General features: G+C 43.2%; 1 protein-coding gene across 11 annotated transcripts in view; it reads left to right on the top strand.

Annotated features, from left to right (window-relative positions):
* Window positions 1–14,583, top strand: part of akt3a (v-akt murine thymoma viral oncogene homolog 3a) — a 397,520-nt gene that overhangs the window by 105,487 nt on the left and 277,450 nt on the right. For 7 of the 11 annotated variants that reach the window (XM_059648719.1, XM_048536499.2, XM_059648714.1 and 4 more), the window contains one exon: window positions 6,632–6,757. The exons of 1 other annotated variant lie outside the window; for it this stretch is intronic. Coding sequence is in view for 4 of the 10 variants with exons in the window: in XM_048536499.2 (XP_048392456.1) it covers window positions 6,632–6,757 (126 nt within the window). In the remaining 6 variants the exon portion in view is untranslated. Of the gene's footprint in view, window positions 1–1,482; window positions 1,656–6,631; window positions 6,758–14,583 lie in introns of all 11 variants that reach the window. 3 more of the 11 variants (XM_048536503.2, XM_059648716.1, XM_048536506.2) reach the window with 1 other exon arrangement.

Below are 14,583 nucleotides of genomic sequence, written 5' to 3'. Positions count from 1 at the left end.
TGGGCAGTGCCTCAACAACATGGCTATGTCTGTGCCCAATTCTGGTCACCAGACAACTTCTCGCCAACATCACCATATTTGGAAACTCTTGATGGAGTTCTGTCAGTATCTGGTAATCTTTGCTGTGGACAATCATTCTTGCTCCCCATTATAATACGTCGTACTCAATGGTGATTTACTGTCCGCGTCCAGAAAGGTTTCGGTTCTGCTTGTGATGGCTTTTTGGTTTCCCCCATAACCACCAGCTGTTTTAGTTTTGCCAGGATCGGATTTTTCTGCATCCAAAGTCTTGATATTGTCAGCTGTGACTGAAAATGTGTCCAGAAATTAAAACCATTATGGACTGTTCCTATGGTGGTACCGCTAGTAGTATATCCGCCGATGGGAGGCAGGTTGATGCACCAGCATTTACTACTCAGCCTCCTGGACGGTGTTCCAACTTATTATATGCACTTAGTATTAGAGCCCACCGCTGAATTGGCCTGAAACTATGGGTAGCGCTGAGTTTTCCTCTTTAAGTAGACCTAGCAAGGGTTTGTGGTCTGTTATTAAAGGTATTGGTAAAATGCCCTGACTCAGAATATGACTGCAAAACCTTTCTTCTGTATATCTGAGCGTATTTACACTCTGTATTAGCTAAAGTTCTGGGTGCATATGCTATTGGGCATTCCTCTCCAATGGGTCACTTTTGTGCTAATACTACCCCGATGTCACGCCATATGGATATCTCTTTGGGTCATAGTGCCAACAACTTAGAGGATGATGGTGGTAACTTTGCTTCCCTGAAAACTGTTGATTGGCGATTGGCTATTGGCTGACCCTTTTCTTAACAATTGATACAAAGGTGCCAGGATGGAGGCCAGGTTATGTTTGAACTTACCATCATAATTCACCAGCCCAAGGAAATCTTTGGTACCGATGTGGGATCTGAGGCACCTTTTGATCACACTTGCTTTATCTTACAAAGGATGTAATCTATTCTTGCTGACTTTGCGGCCCAAGTAGCTCACTTGGGGTGCCTGGAACAGATATTTTTCCCTTCCCAGGGCATTGGAGAAGTGTCTAAGGACAATGTCCAAGCACATTATCCAGATAAATGACGACCTGAGGTAGACCGTGTAAAATGTTCTCCATCTGTTGGAAAAATTGCATAGGCTGACTATAGCCGAAATGGGCATTAATTGCAGCATACTTTTGGGAATCCTCCTTTAACCGCAATTGCAAGTGCACATGGCTCATGCCCAGCTTTATGAAGGGCAGCCCTCCTGCCAGCCTTTTGTATGAATCTTCTATGTGAAGGATTAGGTATTTATGTAGCTGCAAAAAGTAGTTTACTGTTTGTTTAGAATCCCCACAAAAGAGAACTGACCATCGGGCTTCGTAATTGGTGCGACCATTGCTGTCCATTTCACAGACTGGACTGGCTTGGTGATTCATTTTGCATTCTAACCTCCTGATTTCTGCCTTCACTTCTGCATATAGGGTAAATGGCACTGGATGGGCCTTTCAGAATTGTGGAATTGCTTCCTGATCAACATGCAAGGTGGACTTGGCACCTTTGATAGTCTCTAGACCTTCCTGAAAAACTTCTGGATTTTTAATAAGGACTTCGCTCAGATCAGCAATTTTCTAGTCAAAATATGGAGCCAATCAAGGTGAATCTTCTTCAGAGATAGTAGGAACTGCAGATGCAGGAGAATCTGAGATAACAAGGTATAGAGCTGGATGAACACAGCAGGCCAAGCAGCATCAGAGGAGCAGGAAAGCTGAATGTTTTGGCCTAGACCCTTCTTCAGAAATGGGGGAGGGGAAGAGGATTCTGAAATAAATAGGAAGAGAGGGGAAGGCGGATAGAAGATGGATAAAGGAGAAGATAGGTGGAGAGCAGACAGCCAGGTCAAAGAGGCGGAGGTGGAACCAGTAAAGGTGAGTGTAGATGGGGAGTTAGGGAGGGGATGGGTCAGTCAATCTTTTTCAACCAATTCTACCCCATCAAGCTTGAGCCCAAACCTTTTAATACAATCACTGCTAACTGAACTAGCTACTTCTCATAAGGGACTGGAGTTGTACCAAAACTCCCCAGTATAGGTTTTCAGTCGAGCTAAGGTGTTGTGCAAACTTAAGGGTTGAGCGAATTTTGTTAAAGACTTGTTCAGCAATTACTTAAAAAACCTTGCAGATATCGACCTCTATTAAAACCGGGTGACCATTTATCCAAATGTTTATTTTGATTGGTTCTGATTTGGATATTGCCAAGCAATTTACCTGTTTGAAGCTAGATCTAGGTGGACTTTCAAGGGTGTGTGCTGTCCTGGTCACTGAGTTCTCTGACTCAGTTTAGGTCTAGTGGGACTGTTTTGCTGTCTCAAGTCCATATACTACAATGGCTTGCTGGCCTGGATCCTGAAGAAAAGTTTAACTGTTTGGCTGAGGCTGGGCTTTGTTTTGGGGATTTGCAAGGATGTCCACTTGCATCAGAATATCCTATAACTCATATGCTCCACTTGCAGCATTTTACAATGATAAAGTCAGTTGTAGTGCCAACTTAAAGTCCAGCTGGGCTTCAGCTAGTAGGTGCTTTTGCATGGTTACATCATTAATCCCATATATCAAACAGTCTCTCAGCATCTGGTTAAAGGTTAAACCAAAGTCATGTGCCTCTGCCAGTCATTTAAACCTAGTCAAAAATCCTGATGTGGATTCCCCAGATCTCAAATTGCTGAGTAAAATGGATAGCATCTCAGAATTAGAGGCAGATTGGGGTCCTAATATACCTTAACTAAATCCATCAACTCTTGAAAGATTTTGGTGCCTGGTCCCTCAGGGAAAGTTAGGCTCCTAATCATTGATAAAGCTGTGGGTCCAGCAGCTGTCAAGAGAATTACTTGTTGCTTTTCATTTGCCGCAATGTCATTTGCCCGCAAAAATAACACATTCTTTCCACATGCAGTGTCCAATCTTTGACAGCAGGATTGAATGAGTCAAGCTTCCGAGATAGTGACGTGATGCCAAAAATGCTCACCCGAACTTAAAGACAAATGTTGTAATCAAATCTCTTCAGGAGAGTGCTTTTCTGTCCTCATGACTGAAATAACTCTACAGATGGTGCTATCCCATCAAGAGATCACCTTATATTTACAATGGAGAATCCTTGACACCATCAGCTCCCTCAGAGCCAGCTGTTAGAGTGAACAGGATATCTGACACTCCTGCTCTTATCCGTCAGCCAGGGCTCCCTGGTTGGACCAGGTTAACAGGTCTAAGCAGGGAACTCATTTTCTATGAGGTCCTCCAGGCTAAGCTAGATATAGCCACTACACTCACCATCTTGTTTGTGTTGTTGTTCTGATTTCAAGTGCTGTTCTATTAACTCAATTATATATTAGCTTTTCTAGCAGCTGTTTTTAACTCAACCTTAACTTTCAGCCAGTTAAATTAGCCTGACCTTGTTTTTTTTTTGACAAACCATTCATCATTTTGTATTATTCCACTTGATTCTGGTGATATTTACTGTTCACATATGCATGGACACTGCTGACAAATGAGAAAATAGGTGGAGAATGGGCACATGGCAGCCAAGCCAAGTTTTCGAGTCATGATCATACAGCTTAGAAACAGGCTTTTTAGCCACTCAGTCTCTGCTGACCAACAAATACCAAACTTTTAATAATCCCAGGAGCCAGCACTTGAACCAATGTCTATTATGACTTTGCATTTTAAGTACTTCTCCAAATGCTCCTTAAATGTTGCAAGAGCACCTGCTTCCCCCAACCCCTCAAGCATCACATTCCATTTATCTACTGCAGTCTGGGTGAGAAATTCATCTCTCAGATTGCCCCTTAACCTTTTACTTCTCACCTAGAACTGATGCCCTCTGCTCAAAAACGTGGCTGCCATGAGGAAGATCATGACTCTAATGATCTACTCAGTTTATGCCTTTCATATTTGTGGTTGTCAATCAGATTCAACCCCACCCCCATCCATCTACAAAGTATTAAATATATCTACCAGGGCCCCAGCAAATGCCTCCCGTTGGGATCTGTGATACGACTCATCAAGCTGTGGGAATTTTAGCACCTGTGTGCCCACAAAAGCACCAGGTAATCCTTATTAATCTTAATATGTTCTAAAACCTCAACATCTCAACTTAAATCCCCAGCTACAATGTCTGTCTCTTCTGCGAATACAGATTAGAAGTATTCATTTAAGACCCCACCCATGTCCACTGGTTCCGTGTTCAGGTTGTCCTTTGGTCTCCAGTAGGTCCCACCCTTTCCCTGGAAATCCTTCTACTCGTAAATGCTTTTTAAACACTTTGAAGTTTTCTTTTAGCCTGTTGCAAAAAGATATTCCATGATCCATGTTTGCTAGCCCACTGAAACTTAGCCACTTGGCTGACTTCATTTCCTAGGATCAGATCTAGCACTGCTGTATCTCCAGGAGGACTGCTTCCATACTGGCACAAAACGCTGGTCTGGATGCACCTAAAAAAAACTTCCATCTCATCTAATCCTTTCACACTAAGATGATCCCAGTTAATGTTAGCAAAGTTGAAGTCCCCGTTTCTGTCTCTCCTTTCTGTGATTTGCCTACATATATGCTCCTCTATCTCTCTTTGACTGTGGTGAGGCCAGTAGTATAGATTTTTTATCTTTATGCGGTAGAATGTTGTTTCTCATCACTGCAGTGATGGTTTCCTTTAACAGTAATGCAAGACCCCCCCCCCCCCCAACCATCTTGTCCAACACCGCCACCCCCCCCCAAAAAAAAATTAAAGATCATACCTGAAATTTCACCACCTTGGAATGTTGAGCTGTCTTTCCTTCAACCATGTATATCTCAGTGACTGCAGCAATGTCATATTCCCATGTGCTGATAAATGCTATAAGTTGTCCACCTTACAAGTCAAGCTCCATGCACTAAAATTGATACAATTTGGCTTTCTAGCCTCCCATGTGCCTTATGCTCCTTATTGTCTTCTGTGCCTGCTGGTCTATGCTAGCATTCTTTCTATAACTGATTAAACTTTGTCTCCAACTTTACGTCTATTCTGTGTTCTACCCCCATGCCAAATCCAGTTTAAAACCCCTCCACAGCATGAGGAAACATCACAGCAAAGATATTGGACCCATTCTGCTTCAGTTGCACCTGTCCCACCTACTGGAGAAGCTGTCCCAATAAGCCAAAAATCTAAAACTCAAAAGTTCTTTTGACACCTGCCATACTTTTTTTTTGAGCAGTAGAACTTAAACTAGAGAGGAGTAGGACCCTAGTTGATGGGTTCTGTTTCCAGACTAGTTTTGAGGCTTCTGCGTGAGATCAGATAATTTAGGATGTTTTGGAAATTGAACAGTCACTCATGCCTTTTTAGATTTACTCAGATTTAATAGGATAACTTTAATTATATTTTACATTAAGAAAGAATAAGTGTGTTTTAGTTTTCTTGGAATTTTCATGGGTTTGGTGCAGGAAATTGAGAGGTCCATTTGTTTGTTTTCATTTTTAATAACGTTTTACAGTGCTTTCAGTGAAGAATTGAAGGTGAGTAGTTCAGTGCATTTTTATATAAGAAGGGATAATACCTTTGCTGTTGCTTGCCAGTAGCAGGTTCAGGGATTAAATCAAGAGTTAGTCTCTCATTCAGTGGATGTGTGCCAGTCGCTGCTTGAACCTTGGTTTAGGGAAAGACAAGAAACTGGTGTTTGCTCAGAAATTAAAGAAATAGGGAGTTCAGTTTGCAGGTAGCTTTTTAGCTTCCTTTGAGACATAAAGCTGAAGGAAAAACCAATTAATTAATATGCAATTTGCTGGAAGATAACCAGGTGAAAGTATATTAGCTCCAGCAAAAGGCCTTGAGGAGAGCACTGTTAACTCTTCATTGGATGAATTTCATCCCTTGTTTTAACATCTATATTGAAATCTTTCAAACTTTTTAATCCAGTGTAGTATAGTTCACATTTATCTTGCTTAAATGTTTTATTCTGTTTAAAAGTACAGCCACCAATTTGTCAATATTTTCAGTAAATGACTTCCTTTTGTTTAAAGATCATTTAAGATCTATCAAGCTAGGTTTCACTTGGAGTCTGATGTGTTCATCACTTGTATCAGCCATGATCATAATAGAGTGGGGAATCCTCTTTCCATGTTCTGTTGATTTGAAATATGTGTTGTACCAGTTGGTTTTGTTTAAATCAATACCAATTTGTGTTAAATTGAGGTACTTGAGTGGTAGCACCAGTTTCCCTTAGAGGTCAGTGACATAGATGTAGATTTAAAGTAGTTAGCAAGAGGATTCAGAATTTGTTTCATGCAGAAGGTGATAATTTTGCAACTCATTACACAGAGGGTGATTTGAGGTAGAAACCCTCAATGCGTATAACTTGAATATTCATTTGAAGTGCTGTAACCTTTAGGAACATAGACTGAGCTAGAAAATGGAATGCTCTTTCTTGATTCTTAGTGATTCAGATGGCCTCCTCCTGTACTGTTTATTTTCAGTCAGTAATGATATATCTTAGCTTGAACATCATTGCATTCTCTCCTTTTATTAGTGTTTCTACTTTGGTTATGTCTCTTTAAAATTTTATTTCTGGACTAGGACAGAGGAATTAACATTTACTTTTTGTGGTAGGGGAATATATCAAAAACTGGAGACCAAGGTACTTTCTGTTGAAGACAGATGGATCCTTCATAGGATATAAGGAGAAGCCTCAAGATGCAGATTTACCATATCCTTTAAATAACTTCTCAGTGGCAAGTAAGTCTTTGTACAATCACATTTATTTTCTGATGTATGTAGTATTATTTCAGTGTAATTTCCAATAACAGTCAAATGCATTTTGCCCTCACATTTTTGCAAGTCCTTTAATTTTTTTGAACAAAAGGCTTGCGATTGAAATTTCTGGTGGTACTTTTACTGGACAGAATATTCCAGTATTATCCTTTTTGCACTCATGTATTCATGGTAAAGGAAATTCTAGAGGGAGAATATTACTGTTTAAAATGATTTTATCAGAGAAATGTGTAGTGATGACTCTACTTGATAACAGAACTTTTTTTGAGAAAAAGTGAGGCTGTCAGTATTTCTACGATGATGTGAACACAAATTGCAATCCCAAGACTTTAACTTTAGCTGTACACTGTGTTATTTGTAGATTAGTGTGGTACCTGCTTCTGTTTCAATATTACAGCATTATTTAATTTTAGTTTATCTCTATTCCAGCTTGTATCACGTGAATTTCATGTGGAAAAACACTTTGAGTTAGTTTGATCATCTTGACTTCACTTATAGTTACTCACCTATCTCGAATTAGTGTTATGTATCCTTTCTTAGATATATTTTCCTCCCAATTCTGTTGCAACATCTTGTCCAAAAAATGTTATTACATGGTAGCTACTCTGGACCATTCTGCTATTCAGCTGCTGCTCCATCTTCAACTTCACCTTATTGTTCAAGATATTGAAACATGCTACAACTAAATAAGTCCATATCCGTCAATCCCTTATCTTCCTTCCTGCTAATCAAAACGCCATTATTATCTATGATAATAGTGCGACTAAAATTCTCTTTAATCGCTCTCAAATTTGACAAGAATATCTGTACCGTCTGCCAGAAGGTCTTCCATTGATTGTTCATGGTACGACACTCCCTTGTTCCCTTACTTAACTATTTTGTAGCCACTCCACCTTCATAATGCATTCTACAATGTTTATATATCAGCTCAGGTGTACTCCAGGGTTCTTTTTGCACTTGTCATATTTCTAATCTGTCTGTTGCCCCTTACTGTATGATCAAGAAGCATGGGGTGAATAAGTGCTGATACTTTGCTTTATTTACCTCCATTGTCCTTCATATTATGCTCATCCTTTGTAGTGTTGACAGATTGCAGTGGACACAATTTTGTTCAATTCACCTGCTATTTGCTTTCTTTACATTAACAAACTGAAATTGGGGAATTAATAGAGAACCAATGCTCATTTTAATTACTTAATTGTTAAATACCTGCAGAAATTCTAAACTGCTTTTGTTTCTAGCTAGCTTTCTCTGGTACTCCAGTTTGTAGAGTCGTATTCATTTAGCCATTCCTTTTATTCTTAACATTTTTTCTATGTTCTGTCCTGCCGTTCGTGTCTGCAGGATTATTTACTGGTTCTTTTAATCTGATATGATCATTAAACTTCCATCATTAGCTATGGATGCTTTATTCTCCCTTGAAATCTGATTCATCTCTCTCAATGTATCTTTTCTGACAGTTCTGAAAATCTCCTTAAATGCCTGTCATTACATCTCTGATTTATTCCTGAACCAAGTTATTCACTTCACTTTGCCCAGCTCTCTATTCATGCCCTCATAATTGACTTTTTTTATATTTAAAACATTAGTGTGTCAGCCACTCTTTTCTCCTTTACGCTGAATGTGAAACTCAGTCATTTATAGTAATCGCTGCTACCTAAGGGAATCTTCATTAAGGTCATTAATTAACACTGTCTCATTACACGTTACCAGATCTAGTTTGGCCTGCTCTCTGGTTGGCTGTGGAATATACTTCTCTCAAATTTTTCATAAAACAACCTATGAACTCCTGATCTAGGCTTATTTTGCCAACGAAATTCGACAGATGTGTACATAGATCACCCATGATTATCTTTCTACCTTTGTCACAAGCTGGCATTATCTTTTGCTATCTACCCTGTCTGTTTTCTTTGGAGGGTGCAGTAAATGACCCCCATAAGTTACTTCCCTTTACTATTTCTGATCTCTATCCAAATGATTCTATATCCTGATCTCTAAAACTATGCTCATTTCAATCCGCTTTTGCTGATAAACAATTAGTCCTCTTATTCTGTCCCCTTTGCACTCTCAGTATTATTTCTAAGTAGCGCTCAATGCGTTTCTCTTCTGTCCACCTGCTTTTATCGTCTTAGAGTCAGAGTTGTGCTACATGGAAACGGACCCTTTGGTCCAACTGGCCCATTCCAACCAGATGTCTTAAATTAATCTAGTCCCATTTGCTAGCATTTGGCCCATATGCCTCTAAACACATCATCTTCATATACCCATCCAGATGCCCTTTAAATGTTGTTATTGTACCAGCCTCCACCACTTCCTCTGGTAGCTCATTCCATACATATGCCACTCCCTGTGTGAGAAAGTTGCTTGTTAGGTCTCTTTTTAAATATTCCCCTCTCACCTTAAACTAGGCCTCCTTGTTTTTGACGTCCCACACTGGGCTAAAGGCTGTGGTTATTCATGGTATCCATGCCCTCATAATTTTATAAACCTCTATGAGGCTACCCCTCAGCCTCCGACACTCCAGGGAAAATAGCCCCAGCCTATTCAGCCTCTCCCTGTAGCTTAAACTCTCCAAACCAGGCAACATCCTTGTAAATCATTTCAGGACCCTTTCAAGTTTCACAGCATCCTCCCTATAACAGGGAGACCAGAATTGCATGGAGTATTCCGAAAGTAGCCTAACCAATCGTCCTGTACGGCCACAACATGACCTCCCAACTCCTAATCTTAATACCTTCACCAGTAAAAGTAAGCTTACTAAATACCTTCTTTATTACCCTATCTACCTGTGACCACTTTGAAGGAACTGTGAACTCAGTCTAAAGTCTCTTTGTTCAGCAACGCTCCCCAGGACCTTGCTGTTAAGCATAGAAGTCCTGCCCTGATTTGCCTTTCCAAAAGGCTGCACCTCACATTTATCTAAATGAAATTCGTCGGCCACTCCTCAGCCCAGTGGCCCATCTGATCAAGGCCCTGTTGGACTCGGACGTAACCTTCTCCATTATACACGACACCTCCAATTTTGGTGTGATCTACAAACTTACTAAACATACCTCCTATGTTCACGTCAAAATCATTTCTATAAATGATGAAAAGCAGTGCCCTTAAATGAATAATAACTTTCTGCATTTCCATGGTAGCAAAACGAAAGCCAGCATGTTTATACTGTGATGTAAAGTGTATGATATATAAACATTTTAGTATGGATTATTTTGGGTTTTTGAAATTTGTCGTGGCAGGTGGGTTTACTAAGTGATTGATAACAAAGTGTGGAGATGGATGAACACAGCAGGCCAAGCAGCATCTCGGGAGCACAAAAGCTGACGTTTCAGGTCTAGACCATTCATCAGAGAGGGAGATGGGGAGAGGGAACTGGAATAAATAGGGAGAGAGGGGGAGGCGGACCGAAGATGGAGAGAAAAGAAGATAGGTGGAGAGGAGAGTATAGGTGGGGAGGTAGGGAGGGGATAGATCAGCCCAGGGAAGATAGACAGGTCAAGGAGGCGAGATGAGGTGGTAGGTAGGAAATGGAGGTGCGGCCTGAGGTGGGAGGAAGGGATGGGTGAGAGGAAGAACAGGTTAGCGAAGCGGAGACAGGCTGGGCTAATTTTGGGATGCAGTGGGTGGAGGGGATGAGCTGGGCTGGTTTTGTGATGCAGTGGGGGGAGGGGAAGAACTGGGCTGGTTTTGGGATGCAGTGGGGGAAGGGGAGATTTTGAAGCTTGTGAAGTCCACATTGATACCATTTGCTGCAGGGTTCCCAAGCAGAATATGAGTTGCTGTTCCTGCAACCTTTGGGTGGCATCATTGTGGCACTGCAGGAGGCCCATGATGGACATGTCGTCCGAGGAATGGCAGGGGGAGTTAAAATGGTTTGCGACTGGGAGGTGCAGTTGTTTGTTGTGAACCGAGTGGAGGTGTTCTGCAAAGCGGTCCCCAAGCCTCCACTTAGTTTCCCCAATGTAGAGGAAGCCACACCGGGTACAATGGATACAATATACCACATTGGCAGATGTGCAGGTGAACATCTGCTTGATCTGGAATGTCATCTTGGGGCCTGGGATAGGGGTGAGGGAGGAGGTGTGGGGACAAGTGTAGCACTTGCTGCGGTTGCAGGGGAAGGAGGGGGAGTGTGGAGTGGACAAGGGAGTCGCGGAGAGAGTGGTTTCTCCGGAAGGCGGACAAGGGTGGGGATGGAAAAATGTCTTGGGTGGTGGGGCCGGATTGTAGATGGCGGAGGTGTCGGAGGATGATACGTTGTATCCGGAGGTTGGTGGAGTGGTATGTGCGAACGAGGGGGATCCTCTGGGGACAGTTGTGGCGGGGGCGGGGTGTGAGGGATGTGTTGCGGGAAAGGCGGGAGACGCGATCAAGGGCGTTCTCAACCACTACAGGGGGGAACGTTGCGGTCCTTGAAGAACATGGCCATCTGGGATGTGCGAGAGTGGAATGCCTCACCCTGGGAGCAAATGGACATCAGTTTCTAGCTGGTTACCTGAGATGGAGACTGAGAGGTCCAGGCAGATGAGGGATGTGTTGGAGATGGCCCAGGTGAACTTGAGGTTGGGGTGGAAGGTGTTGGTAAAGTGGATGAACTGTTTGAGCTCCTCTGGGGAGCAAGAGGCGGAGCCGATACAGTCATCAATGTTACGGAGGAAGAGGTGGGGTTTGGGGCCTGTGTAGGTGCGGAAGAGGGATTGTTCCACGTAACCTACGAAGAGCCAGGCATAGCTTGGGCCCATGTGGGTGCCCATGGCCACCCCCTTTGTCTGAAGGAAGTGGGAGGAATCGAAAGAGAAGCTGTTGAGTGTGAGGACGGGTTCGGCTAGGCGGATGAGGGTGTCGGTGGAGGGGGATTGGTCAGGCCTGCGGGACAGCAAGAAGCGGAGGGCCTTGAGGCCATCTGCATGAGGAATACAGGTGTATAGGGACTGGACGTCCATGGTGAAAATGAGGTGTTGGGGACCAGGGAATTGGAAGTCCTGGAGGAGCTGGAGGGTGTGGGTTGTGTCACGGACATAGGTAGGGAGTTCCTGGCCCAACGGGGAGAAAATGGAGTCCAGATAGGTGGAGATGAGTTCGGTGGGGCAAGAACAGGCTGAGACAATGGGTCGACCAGGTCAGGCAGGTTTATGGATTTTGGGAAGGAGATAGAAACAGGCTGTGCGGGGCTGGGGAAAAATGAGGTTGGAGGCTGTGGGTGGGAGGCCCCTGAGGTGATGAGGTCATGGATGGTGTTGGAGATGATGGTTTGGTGCTCGGGGGTGGGGTCATGATCAAGGGGGCGGTAGGAGGTGGTGTCGGAGAGTTGGCGTTTGGCCTCGGCGATGTAGAGGTCAGTGCACCATACTACCACTGCGCCACCCTTGTCTGCGGGTTTGACGGTGAGGTTGGGGTTGGAGCGGAGGGCTGCCCGTTCTGCGGGGGAGAGGCTGGAGTGGGTGAGAGGGGTGGAGAGGTTGAGGCGGTTGATGTCTCGACGGCAGTTGGAGATGAAGAGGTCAAGGGAGGGTAGGAGGCCTGGTGGTGGTGTCCAGGAAGAGGACTTGTGTTGGAGGTGGGTGAAGTGGTCAGTGGAGGGAGGATTAGGCTCCCGGTTAAAGAAGTAAGCGTGGAGGCGAAGGCGGCGGAAAAACTGCTCGTTGTCCAAATGTGACTGGTATTCGTTGATGTGTGGGTGGAAGGGGACAAAGGTGAGCCCCTTGCTTAGGACTGACCATTCATCCTCAGTCTGTGGGAGGTCTGCGGGGATGGTGAAGATGCGGCAGGTCTCAGTGTGGCTGTCTTCTCTGGGGTTGCTGGCTGTGGAAGTTGTGGGCAGGGTTCCGTCGGCGTCGATTGTGGACGGAGTGGAGTGGGCGGCAGCAGCAGCGGTGAGGGTGATTTGTGTGGTGTTAGTTCTGGAAGTGGAGGCGGTGACTGCAGCAGCGGTCGCGTACGCGGTCCCGGAAGTGGTATGCCCGGCGGTGGTGGATGTGACGTCATCGGTTGGGTCACCGGCCGTGTCATCATGGTCAGTGGCAGCGGATACGTGGTGGGGGAGGGGCAGGGACAGGCTTGGGATTTGGGAGGTGCTGGAATCCTCTTGTGGGTGGCAGGAGCCAGTGAGTTTGTTGTACTTACGATTTTTGGTGTCCAGTAAAGCTGAGTAGAACTGGGTGTTCAGTCTGTGGATCCTGCGGAGGATAAAAAAAGGCAGAGGTCCTTTGCAGGTCTGGGAGAGGGAGGCTGTGAGCTGGGGCAGGCTGGATTGCAGATGCCGGTGCATGGCTGCGAGTGTCTGTTTCAGGACTCACAGGGATAAATGCTTCTGAAGGGTCTGACTGCTCTGGGTGCAGGGGTGGTCACGGTTGGGGCCAAATTGGGAAGGCTTGAATGTAGACTGTAGTCCACTGGGGATGATCCGGTTCCTGAGGAAGGTGATGTGACTGTGGTACCTGGTTTGCTTCAGGACTAAGTGATAGAACAGGTTTAATGATTAATTTGCAACATGTTTTACCGCCATGGTGACATTTTAAAAAAAAGAGTTAGAGACTCCCTGGAGAGAAATGGTGATTTGTTTCCATGGGAGAATTTACATGTGAACAAAATAAATTGGGTTTAGAATTGGACTATCAGATTGAAGATTCTGGAATTTTTATAGACTTAGGGAAAATACCCGTAAATTATGGGGAATAAAAGCTTTTTGGCTTCAGTTTAGGGTAGTTTGTAGAAGTCTTAGCTGAAACTCAATGTGTAAAACAGTTGCTTCTGAGAAAGTGTGTGTGTTTAGGAATGTTAAGAAAGAGGTTACTTCAGTGTAAGGAGTTTATTTTTAGAGTTTCAGAATTTGGTTAAGACTCAGAAGAGGTTATATGAAGCTGAGAAAATCTAAGCTGTATGAAAACTCGAGGAAGAGTTTGTCAGATTCTCATGATAGGGATTTGAAGCCACAATTAAATTAAGCTCTGTACATGTGAAAAAAGAAATTCTCTTGGGTGTGAGTACTGTAAAGGAGTGTTGTTGTGATTCATGGGATTATATTGTTACATGTTTTGAAATCTTTAAATTTGTGTTTTTAGTCTATTTTATCTTTTTAGTGTAAACTTCTGCTTGATTGTTGAACCTGAATCCACAGCATTGACTGTTTGTGGTTTAGGGAAGACCATCTCATCAAAAGCAAAAAAAATCGATCTTCCCAGATCCCAGCCTGGAATCTGACTTGTTCAGTCATTTAAAGTAAAGATAAAGTTGTGACAGTCTCAGAGGACATGCAAGCTGCTCTCATTAGAGAGAGATGACTGGTGGTTAACTTGATGGTCACTGCACCTCAGCTGAGATCTTCACTCTGAACTTCTGAAAGTTTGCAGAATAGAGTTCCAGTCATAAGAATTGTGTGAAATACCTTAGCCTAGTTAATGCTGTTTGTATTGATCAGTGTCTTCAGGAATCAAGCAAGATACAATCCCATGTGTCTATGATGCTGTGAATTGCTGAAACTGCTTAAGTGCACTTGTTGGTTACATCTCTGTTTTTCTTTTAATTTATCCCTTAACTGTTTGTCTGTCTATGAGAGTGTTGAAATTGAAAAAGATCAGATTTAAATCACGAACATGGATTAGATAGCCATGTTCTTTAAATTTGCTCAGCTAAAGCTACTAGATTGATAATATATTGTTTTATTTTGATTGATTAACGTTTAAAGTTGGTGTTTAGCATCACTTGTTCATAATGTCTGGTTAAAAACCTAATTTTGAGGTTTATTGAATGCTTTGATTTTACTGTGTTGTGAATACAGAGATAGGGAGGAT

Source organism: Stegostoma tigrinum, chromosome 9 (assembly GCF_030684315.1).
Source record: "Stegostoma tigrinum isolate sSteTig4 chromosome 9, sSteTig4.hap1, whole genome shotgun sequence".
In the NCBI taxonomy this organism is placed as follows: domain Eukaryota; kingdom Metazoa; phylum Chordata; class Chondrichthyes; order Orectolobiformes; family Stegostomatidae; genus Stegostoma; species Stegostoma tigrinum.
The sequence above is the reverse complement of the archived record's forward strand: the minus strand, read 5'-3'. Positions and strand labels throughout refer to the sequence as shown.